Raw genomic sequence first — 12,185 nt, forward strand, 5'->3', positions numbered from 1 at the left:
TCACGTCACCAAAAATCGACTAGGGGCGTGTTTAGCAGGATAAAGTGACTTTGGTGGATTCGTTTCCCAGGTGACATCCAGTGACCAGTACAGGTTCGAAGTCACTGAGCTTTCCCAACCGACCCATTCTGCTGTTTCTGCTTTTCTACTGACAACACAATACTCCCCGCCTCCTTTCATGTCGGCGGGTCCGTTTGTGGTGGCATTACATAAGCGTGTCCACACACTTACGATCAGACAGTAAGACTTTGTGATGAAATGACATACACTTGTGATGCGAGGCACTTGGCTGCATGCACACACAGTACCGATGAAGTAGACGCAGAGGACGGCAGTCACCTTGAAACGGTCCTTGCAAGGTGCGGTCGCACCTGTCGTGGCCGTGTCAGCACACTGCGTCGGACGAGCGACGCCCATGCTCCGGGTAATTCCTCTAGTAACCACACGTAACCGAAACTCGTCCGCGCTTCTGTGACTCGAAAGTGGTGGTCTGTGTTTTTCGTTTGTGAAAGTTTTAAACACGTTCGCTAATTTTCGTAATAGTGAATTGGGACTTATAGCACTTGCTTTAGAGGAAGAAGAAAAAGAACAAAGGCAAAAAAGAAGACATGCAGTGCTCGGAAAACAAAACCAATACAGGGAGAATTTCTAATATTATTTCTTCATCTCGTGGACGAAAAGACAAAATTTTATGAATGTTTTAAGACGATGCAGCACGTCTTCTGTCAACTTTTGTTTCGTTTGAGTCGGGTAAGAAGGATATCCGCAACGCATTCGGGATCTTGCAACAATAATTTCGAATATTTGCAAGAATCTTTCACGGAGGTCCTAAAAACCTTACAATGGTTACAACGGCGGCATGTATATTGTACAACTTTATTCGAAAAATGGAAGGTTACAGGATGGCGAACAGAGAATGGATCAAAAGGTAACTGCTGAAGGATCCGAAATGTTCGAAACCTACCTCGAATTCGTGGCAGATCAGCAGATGCTACATTTTCTGTACGAGATCAATTAAAAAACTTCCCGAATTCTTCACAAGGGAGTGCGAAATGATAAGAACACGTCGTTTGGCGATATAGTAATGAAATAAAGCAGAACCTTCTATCCATCTGCAAAATAGAAAGGAAATAAATATCTTTCTGTATTAAAATTTGTATAATTTTTATCTTACCTTTGGCTTGAAAATCTATTGTGGTTTTCTCCCAGACTCTATCTTTCTACTCGGAAATCCAGTATTTTTCATTTGTCTGGTCCTAAAGCACAAAAAAAATTACGAACATATTCTCTTTTAAGTTTTCCACATCCATATTTTGTACACAAAACAGTCATGCATAGTTGTACAGCATCGAAACAATTCTACCGTCGCGTCGTCCGTCACGTGAAAAATTAGACAGAACAATTACCGCCCGGCACTCTCTCGGCACATTGACATTCTTCGAGCACACACCGGTCATGTCTAGAGGGCTACATTTACACTACTGGCCATTAAAACCGCTACACCAAGAAGAAATGCAGATGATAAACGGGTATTCATTGGACAAATATATTATACTAGAACTGACAGGTGATTACATTTTCACGCAATTTTCGTGAATAGATCGTGAGAAATCAGTACCCAGAACAACCACCTCTGGCCATAATAACGGCCTTGATACGCCTGGGCATTGAGTCAAACAAAACTTGGATGGCGTGTACAGGTACAGCTGCCCATGCAGCTTCAACACGATACCACAGTTCATCATGAGTAGTGACTGGCGTATTGTGACGAGCCAGTTGCTCGGCCACCATTGACCAGACGTTTTCAGTTGGTGAGAGATGTGGAGAATGTGCTGGCCAGGGCAGCAATCGAACATTTTCTGTATCCAAAAAGGCCCGTACAGGACCTGCAACATGCGGTAGTGCATTATTCTGCTGAAATGTAGGGTTTCGCAGGGATCGAATGAAGGGTAGAGCCACGGGTCGTAACACATCTGAAATGTAACGTCCACCGATCAAAGTGCCGTCAATGCGAACAAGATGTGACCGACACGTGTAACCAATGGCGCCGCATACCATCACGCCGAGTGATACGCCAGTATGGCGATGACGAATACACGCTTCCAATGTGCATTCACCGCGATGTCGCCAAACACGGATGCGACCATCATGATGCTGTAAACAGAACCTGGATTCATCCGAAAAAATTACGTTTTGCCATTCGTGCACCCAGGTTCGACGCTGAGTACACCATCACAGGCGCTCCTGTCTGTGATGCAGCGCCGGCCGGTGTGGCCGTGCGGTTCTAAGCGCTTCAGTTTGGAACAGCGTGACCGCTACGGTCGCAGGTTCGAATCCTGCCTCGGGCATGGATGTGTGTGATGTCCTTAGGTTAGTTAGGTTTAAGTAGTTCTAAGTTCTAGGGGACTGATGACCTCAGTAGTTAAGTCCCATAGTGCTCAGCGCCACTTGAACCATTTTTTGTGATGCAGCGTCAAGGGTAACCGCAGCCATGCTCTCCAAGCTGGTAGTCCATGCCGCTACAAACGTCGTCGAACTGTTCGTGCAGATGGTTGTTGTCTTGCAAATGTCCCCATCTGTTGACTCAGGGATCGAGACGTGGCTGCACGGTCCGTTACAGCCATGCGGATGACTGTCATCTCGACTGCTAGTGATACGAGGCCGTTGGGATCCAGCACGGCGTTCCGCATTACCCTCCTGAACCCACCGATTCCATATTCTGCTTACAGTCATTGGATCTCGACCAACGCGAGCAGCAATGTCGCGATACGATAAACCGCAATCGCGATAGGCTACAATCCGACCTTTATCAAAGTCGGAAACGTTATGGTACGCATTTCTCCTCCTTACACGAAGCATCACAACAACGTTTCACCAGGCAACGCCGGTCAACTACTGTTTGTGTATGAGAAATCGGTTGGAAACTTTCCTCATGTCAGCACGTTGTGGTTGTCGCCACCGGCGCCAACCTTGTGTGAATGCTCTGGAAAGCTAATCATTTGCATATCACAGCATCTTCTTCCTGTCGGTTAAATTTCGCGTCTGTAGCAGGTCATCTTGGTGGTGTAGCAATTTTAATGGCCAGTAGTGTATTCTGATGGTACATTTCGTCCTCCGGGTCACGGCCGATACTCGGACGTGTCTGGGCACGGGCACGGTCAGGACACGTGTGACCAGACCGCGGACCCGGATTAATATTCAGCATTGCTACACTGTTAAGCGAGTCTGACAAAGGGTCGCCAGCCCCGCTCTGACCAGCGAGATGGGATTAAAATTCTCACTACTCGCATGCCAACAGTAACTGGCCTATAGCAATCCAAGTACTTTCAGAACATTCCGCGATCCGACGACTAGAATGGAAAACAAGCACTGCCAACAATACATAGACCGCCTCCAGCTGGTTCTGGCAACCCTCGCTGATAATCTTCAGCAAAGATAAAACGAAAACAGGTCAGAGTCAGTTCAAAAATGGTTCAAATGGCTCTGAGCACTATGGGACTCAACTGCTGTGGTCATAAGTCCCCTAGAACTTAGAACTACTTAAACCTAACTAACCTAAGGACATCACACACAGCCATGCCCGAGGCAGGATTCGAACCTGCGACCGTAGCGGTCGTGCGGTTCCAGACTGTAGCGCCTTTAACCGCTCGGCCACCCCGGCCGGCTCAGAGTCAGTAGGTAAAGAAAGTCACACCAAAACATTACACTTCAGGCCTCCATGTAAACAAATATAATTTATTGGCTTCAAGTCTATTTCGTTCACTAAACACCATCGCCTAGCTAGCTATTCGGTTCCAGAACTAAATTCGAGGTCTCTATCCACTGAGCGTTTGCACCGTCACGAAACGACAACACTGACCTATAAAACCAAAAAGATCCGAAATTCACTCCATCACATGGGAATGTAGTTCCGTATTCTTTCTGTTTTCCCTGATGGAAGAAATACTTGGTAGTTGGCGAATGATCGCCTACTCCCGACTTCGAAAATACGAGGGCGTGTTGAAAAGTAATGCCTCCGAATTTTTTACGTGAAAACTCTTTACGCTTTTTAAATAAAATGAACTTTATTAACATTCTACTTCCTTATACTCGTGTCTACATATTTATTTCCCAGCTTAGTCACCCTGGCGGCGAACACATTACACATTACTCCTAACGAGAGACCAGTTTGTAGATACCATCAGAGTAGAATGTTTGATTTTGCTGACGGAGCCACAACCTTACCTCTGCTTGCACCACTTCGCCACTATCGAAGTTAAGCCCTCGAATGTATTCTTTAAGTTCTGTAAATAGACGAAAATCGGATGGGGCCAAGTCGGCACTGTATGGAGGATGATCAATTACACTGAACCCGAAGCGTAGCATTGTTATGGATGTCGCAGTGCTGTTAGGTGGTCTAGCATTGTCATGCTGAAGCGGAAGATGCTCCGCATGTGGATGAACTCTTCGAATTCGAAACTCGACCACAGCACGCTGTTTCTCAGGGACCGACATAGTTACGTTATGCAACGCCATGTTACACGCTATAATTTGCAGCCTTCTAGCGGCAGAGGATTCCAAATGCGTGGACATGACGAATAAAGCTGTAGAAAGTTTGTTTTACTTAAAAAGCTTTAAGAGTTATCTCAGGCAAACTTTGGAGGAATTACTTTTCAGTACGCCCTCCTACATCACAGACCACCTCCGCCCCACAGGGTGCACGCTTACTTCCACCACCCCAAAAGGAGTGACAGCTGCTTTCCTTTCCATTTCGCTAGCTTCAAACCGCGCCACGAAAGTATTTTTAAAATTTATTATTTCAGCCAAACAGCTTCAAGAAAAGAATTCATGCTTTCTCAATGGTCATTTCCTGCTCACTCTTAGAAAAAGGTCTACTTCCTGACAGGTCTCTTCAAAGTTTATTTTCAATAGGTGCTGGAAAACATTTGCTTTCTAGAGAAACTCGTTCTCCCTTGAAATCAGCGTATTATGCCTGACCACAACCCTATTAGAATTACGGAAAGACCCTGGCATCATCTCCTGGCTGGACAACCCCCTTTCCCTCATACTCTAGAAGCCGTCCCTGACATTCGTAATAGCCAGAGGACGAGCAGACGAGTGCTGTCGTGAAAGATACGTTACACGGTAACTTAACTTGGTTGGCAACAAGCATTCTAAATGGGTGTACGAAGCACTGACAACGCCAACTATGTGTTGCAGATCTACTGCACGCAAGAATTCTTGGTTGGTTCTAATAGTCACGAGATTTCACTACTTGTTTCAAGCTGTATTACACGGAGATAACGGACGTTCGGCATAAAGAGCGATTGTACAAGTTTACGTTTAACATCTTGTACAAATATATTTCACAACTTGCGTAGGACACATAAGCAAACTAAGTCTTGCTGCATGTCGCGACAGTTACTTCTGCGCATGCAATACCTTTGAGAACAATAGAAGCCATTTTGTGCGTTATGATAACCCCACCAGAAAAAAATTATTAGTCACCTCTTAACAGAGCACAGTATTCACTTTGGAGCACTGTAGATGGTGTATGACTGGTACCTGGTCATATGACCCTACACTGCTGCTTGTCATGGCAGTGAATCGTCATAACCATTGAGGCCGTCATACTACCGACGCATCAGTTTGAAGATACCCGTTTGGTAAAACACCGTGTCCTGCAGCACGAAGAAGTCCGAAGCTGAGTGCTATACACCCTCGTCCGACAGGAATTATCGACCCTTCAAACCCTTTTTAAGGGACCGAAAGCGTGACAAGTGCATGCGGAGAGATCAGGACCACAGGGATGATGCTTAAGTCTCTCCCACTTGAGTTGGTGTAAGTTCTGCATTACGACATTTGCGATATGGGGACGTGAGTTATCACAAAGCACCAGTACCTCTTGTTGCAATTTTCTCTGACGTTAACCTTAATTGCTCGCATTCTACAGCACCATTCCCCAACGATGGAGACGCCAGGTTCATTGAAATCAATAAGCAATAGGCCCCAGTAATCAAAGAACATCACGTTTGCACCAGATGGCTTGGTCTTGAGCTTCTTGGAACGAATGGACGATGGATGACGCTACTGCATGGTCGACTCCGGCTCCCAGTGGTGGCACCAGCTTTTATCGCCTGCAACAATGCGCCCAGGGAACGTATTGCCTTCAGCATTGAAACAACTCATGTGCTTCAGGCAGAAAGCCATCCGGTTTACTTTTCATTCGGCGTTCAACCCTCGGGGTATCCACTGGCTGCAGACCTTACAGTGCTTAACTCTTACCAGATGATGTGTTGCACGCTACCGAAGCAGGTGTCGTGATCCTTTGCTAGTGCACAAATGGTTGTGCGCCAGTCCACCCTAATCGCATCATCAACTGCCCCCTCATTGTTGTCTGTAATTGATGAGGCTGGCCTCACAGGTCGCAGTGTCCGGTGTCGAAATGCGACCAGCACCGAACTTGGTATACCATTCCACAACGGTGCTTTTCGATACACATACTGCCCCTTATAGAAGCTTCATTCTTTGATGAATGTCTATCAATATTTTTCCTTCGGCATTCAAGAAAATAATAACAGCACATTGGCCCTGTTTGGACGCATTTGGCAATAACATCCCCATAGTTCACGTTTCCACATTTATCACACGTATGTCGAAAGACACGAATGCCACGCTAGCCCTCGCCTACATGTCGGTGTTTATACACTGCAGCGACTGCCCGTTATATATGCCAGTCGCTTGTATGGAATTAGCAAAGTTAGGTGGGTCGATGTGGAGATGCGAGACGATGGTAGAAAGGAGCTTTCGTGTTTGGTCGTACCATTACCACACGATGAATGAAGTCGCCCGATTTGTTGATGTACCAACACGGACTGTCCAACTCGTCTGGACGGAGTGATGTACCATTCGTAACAGTACAATGCGGTGTAAGTGCAGTGGTCATAAAAAGATAATAACCAACAGGGACTGCAGACGAGCGTCAGCGTTGTCAATGACAGTCAGTTTCACACACGACAGGAATTGCTACTTTACGTGAATGTAGGTCCATCTGAACCACTCTTTGAGCGAACATTGTGAAGTGACGTGTAATGGACATTTAGTCACATACCTAGCAAAGGACAACCACTTTTTGAGCAAACATTGTGAAGTGACATATAATGGACATTTAGTCACATGCCTCACAAAAGACCTTTGCCCACGGCGGCAGATAAAACTGCACCCCTTCGCTGGCCGAATCAACACAGAAAATTCGGCCATTAGCTGACTGTAGTCTGTACTGTGGTTCGACAAGTCGCGAATTTTTCAAACGATGCAAGGCGTCGAATTCACTACGGCCAAATACGTTTAACCAGCAGTACGTGGAGGCTGTAGTTCAGGCTGGAGATGGTTTTGTCCTTGCGAGTGTTTTTCATACCATGGTTGGGTATGGCGTAGTAACTGCTTCAGTGGTTCATGGGCGTCGCATCGCATAATATTGTGGAAACTGCACAGTATTTCAACGAGACAGCTGCTCATCATCTTCGGGCGCTTGCTGACGTGTAGCTGCAGTGGCTCATCATTATACGCGCTGGCTTGCTAGAAAAGCGCAGTTACCAAGGGATGGGGCTATAACATCATCGTAAACAAATCATAGAGGACGATGACGTGCTGTGCCCCCCTGCTGTCATCGTCCTTTGTGATTCGTTTACGATGACGTTATAGCTACATCCTGCAGTGACTGCGCTCTTCTAGCGAGCCAGCGCATTTATTGACGACGAGCCACTGCAGCAACACGTCAGCAAGCACCTGTAGATGACGAGCATCGGTCTCGTTGAAACACTGTGCAGTTTTCACAACATTATCCGACGCATCGTTCGTGAACCACTGAACCATGAAGCAGAATGTTTATTCAACATTCTCGATGAAAAAGTGTTGCCCCTAAATCTTCACGATGAATTTGTTGTGAACACTACCGTCTTCCAAGATGATGAAAAGCGTGGTCGAGGCCAGCAAGCATATGTTCCTGGTTGAGCAAACCCTCAGGTGTCCTAGTGCACCTCAACTGGCCTGTTAAATCAATCGATCTTACAAATAACTTCCGGGAATTCAGCCAGGTAACACTTTCAGCGGGAGAACACCCCGCCATTTTCAAGGCAAACTGCAACGGACAGGCGGCGTACATGCAAATTTAAAACCTCGGTTCTCGGACTGAAGCAGGAAAGATAACACACACACTGAACACTGGTGCCACCAAAGATGACCAAATTCAGAGCTATCGATAGTGAGACTATGAATTCGTAGGTGAGGTAGCAATGACTCTGTCCCTCTGTTTTTTTGACAAGGGAGAGAGCCGGATTCCAAATAGAGTTTAAACAGAAACCTCCATCCCTGTTAACGAGGTTGCCCGCTAATTTAATCTCAACTGCCTCCCTAATAACACTGTCCCAATAGCTGGACGTACATGCCAATATCTCGGTGTTATTATGTCACATGGGGTGACCAGTATCCAAGCAATGTTCGGCAATAGCAGATCTACTTGGCTGCTGTAATCGTGTGTGCCGTTTATGCTGTACATCGGTCCTCCATGGTCCTGATAGTTTGACCAATATATGCCATGCCGCAGCTACAAGGAATACGATATACACCCGCTTTACGCAGTCCAAGATCATCCTTAACGGAACTCAAAAGTGCTCTAATTTTAGATGAAGGTCGGAAAACACATTTCACATCGTATTTCCGTAAAAAACGACCGATCTTGTTGGACGCGTTTCCTACGTAAGGCAAGAAGGCAGTAGACTTAGGTGTTGACTCAGAATTATCATCAACCACCCGATGTACAGTTGGTCGATAGCGCAACGCACTTTCAATCTGTCTATCACTATAACCATTTTGACAAAATGTAACTTCAAGATGGGACAGCTCAGCTGGCAAAGTCTCAGCGTCAGAAACGACATGTGTCCTGTGTACCAAGGTACGAAGTACCCCTTCACGCTGAGCCGGATGGTGACAACTATTAGCCTGTAAGTACAAGTTGGTGTGAGTACGTTACCTGTAGTCTGCATGTCCCAATGATCCATCATCCTTCCTCCTAACCTACACGTCAAGAAAGGGAAGGCAACCATCCTCTTCCACCTCCATCGTAAAACGAATGTTCGGGTGGATCGAGTTCAGATGTTCTAGAAAGACATTCAATTTCTCCCTACCATGAGGCCAAACAACAAAGGTATCATCAACGTATCTAAAGAAACAGGCGGGTTTCAAAGGCGCCGACTCCAATGCACGTTCCTCGAAGCCTTCCATAAACAAATTTGCGATCATAGGAGACAACGGACTACCCATCGCAACTCCATCTGTCTGCTCGTAATACTGGTCATTAAATAAAAAGTAAGTGGATGACAACACGTGCCGAAAGAGATTAGTTAATTCAGCACCAAACCTGGCGTCAGTTAACAGCAACGAATCAGACAGAGGAACACGAGTGAAGAGAGAGACCACATCGAAACTCACTAAAATATCAGTCATTCAACTGCAGTCCCTCCAAACGACGTAAAAAATCAGCTGAGTTCCAGATATGATGTTCACACCTTTTTGCCTTACGAAAGTATGGAACTCAGAGATGATACCTGAAGAGTGGCAGGAGTCGATTCTGAACCCAATTTTTAAGAAAGGTGACAAAATGGATTGTAGTAATTATAGAGGCATATCGCTATTACCAGTATTTTCCAAAATTTGCTCGAATATTCGGCTAAGCAGGCTTACACCATATGCAGATGAAATTGTGGGGGATTACCAAGCCGGCTTTCGGAGGAACAGATCTTAATATTTATGCTGTACATAAATAGACCAAATATTCACCCTGCGTCAAATTTTGGAAAAGAAATGGGAATACAATAAAACAGTTCATAATCTTTTCATAGATTTTACAAAAGCATATGATTCAGTATTGCAATCAAAATTGTACAGAATTCTTTTGAAACTTGGAATACCAAAGAAGTATGTTAGACTTATAGAAGTGAGTTTGAAAAACACAAAAGGTAGAGTACGCGTGGGGAAATTGGAGTCAGAAGAATTTGTAATAAAGAACGGACTTAAGCAGGGAGATGCCCTGTCTCCGCTACTTTTTAATTTAGTCCTAGAATATATTGTACGAATGGCAGCAGATAATTCAGAGGGTGTAGAATTAAATGGAAATATTAAGATATTAGGGTATGCGGATGATCTAAACATCATTAGCGATAGGAAAGAATCTGTAACAGCAAATGCGAATGCGTTAATCAAGGCTAGTGAAGATGTAGGTCTAAGGATAAGTGAAGACAAAACTAAATACCTGGTTACTACTAGAATTCCAGCAGCAGTAGATGAGGAAATGTTAAGAGTTGGAGACATGCAGTTTGAAAAAGTGAACACATTTAAGCATCTACGAGTGGACATCACTTCGAGAAATGAGATTGAATCCGAACTGAGGAAGAGATTACGGGAGGGAAATGCGTGCTACTTCTCACTAAATAGATTACTTTCATCACGGATATTGTCTAGAAATTTAAACATTAGAATATACAAAACTATTATTCTACCAGTTATGCTGTGTGGGTGTGAGACTTGGTCCCTCACTGTGCAAAATAAAAAGCCGTTTAGAGTATTTGAAAACAAAATTTTGAGGAAAATTAGGATGACATTAGCGGAGAGTGGCGAAAACTGCATAATGAAGAGGTTCACGAACTCTATTCAAGCCCTGACATAATCAGTATTATTAAATCACGTAGGCTGCGATGGGCGGGTCACGTAGCTCGAATGGATGAGGGCAGGGCAGCGTGCAGAGTACTGGTAGGGCACCTAGAGGGAAAACGTCCTGTGAGGAGACCGAGGCGTAGATGGGAGGACAATGTGAAGGCCGATTTGAGGAGCCTAGGTATTGAAGGTGAATGGAAGGAAATAGCCCAAGACAGGGACAGATGGCGAAAATACATTGCTGCGGTAATGGACTCTCCAGTCCGGTATGACCAATGAGTAAGTAAGTAAGTAGGAAACACGTCCAACAAGATCGGTCGTTTTTTACGGAAATACGATGTGAAATGTGTTTTCCGACCTCCATCTAAAATTAGAGCACTTTTGAATTCCATTAAGGATGATCTTGGACTACGCGAGGCGGGTGTATATCGTACTCCTTGTAACTGCGGCATGGCATATATTGGTCAAACTATCAGGACCGTGGAGGACCGATGTACTGAGAATAAACGGCACACACGATTACAGCAGCCAAGCAGATCTGCTATTGCCGAACATTGCTTGGATACTGGCCACCCCATGTTATATAATAACACCGAGATAATATCATGCACGTCCAGCTATTGGGACAGTGTTATTAGGGAGGCAGTTGAGATTAAATTAGCGAGCAACCTCGTTAACAGGGATGGAGGTTTCTGTTTAAACTCTGTTTGGAATCCGGCTCTCTCTCTTGTCAAAAAACAGAGGGACAGAGTCAATGCTACCTCACCTGGGAATCCAAGTCTTACTATCGATAGCTCTGACATTGGTCATCTTTGGTGGCACTAGTGTTCAGTCTGTGTGTTATCTTTCCTGCTTCAGTCCGAGAACCGAGGTTTTAAATTTGCATGTACGCCGCCTGTCCGTTGCAGTTTGCCTTGAAAATGGCGGGGTGTTCTCCCGCCGAAATATCGGCGGTCGCTGAAAGTGTTACCTGGCTGAATTCCCGGAAGTTATTTGAAAGTTGTATACGCCAGGAGAAACTCAGGTCTCAATCGATCTTACTCCCACTGACGATGTCTAGGATTGGAACAGCGAATGAAACGAAACAATGAACATCCCCATAGTTTGGTGGCACTACATGATGTAATCATCAAAAATATGGCATACTGGAGGAACCGTAAGACCATTATCGAGGCTGTGGGTAGTAGCGTGATGTCTCCTGGGTGACTAATTTTTTTGTACGGTGTTCCTATAGCTCTGTGCAGTCCCTGTAGCCGCCCCATGTGTTTTGTTCTGGCTGTGCATGCTGTGGAGGCGGGCGTCCCAAGCGGCTGGTGTGCTGTTACAGAGGGCGCTAGCTGCAGCAGCGTGCGCTGCGGGGACCGGCAGACGTGCCTCACGGAGCCGGACACTGGCGCCCCCCGCTGTGTGACGTGCAGCTACCGCTGCCCCCGAGCGCGCTCCCGCCCCCGCCCCCGAGGTTCCGGCCGGGCAGGCGCGGGGGCAGCGGGGGCGGC

The 12,185-nt window shown here is 45.8% G+C and overlaps 1 protein-coding gene across 1 annotated transcript in view; it reads left to right on the top strand.

Moving 5' to 3' along the window:
- The window catches only part of LOC124616477 (follistatin-A), a gene marked incomplete at its 3' end in the record, with an annotated part of 208,879 nt that extends 196,705 nt beyond the window's left edge, over positions 1 to 12,174 (top strand). The window contains exon 7 of the mRNA XM_047144787.1: positions 12,017 to 12,174. Within this exon, the coding sequence (XP_047000743.1) occupies positions 12,017 to 12,174 (158 nt within the window). The remainder of the gene's footprint in view (positions 1 to 12,016) is intronic.
- Between the last annotated feature and the right edge of the window lie 11 nt (positions 12,175 to 12,185).

The sequence above is a fragment of the Schistocerca americana genome, chromosome 5 (assembly GCF_021461395.2).
Source record: "Schistocerca americana isolate TAMUIC-IGC-003095 chromosome 5, iqSchAmer2.1, whole genome shotgun sequence".
Lineage (NCBI taxonomy): Eukaryota > Metazoa > Arthropoda > Insecta > Orthoptera > Acrididae > Schistocerca > Schistocerca americana.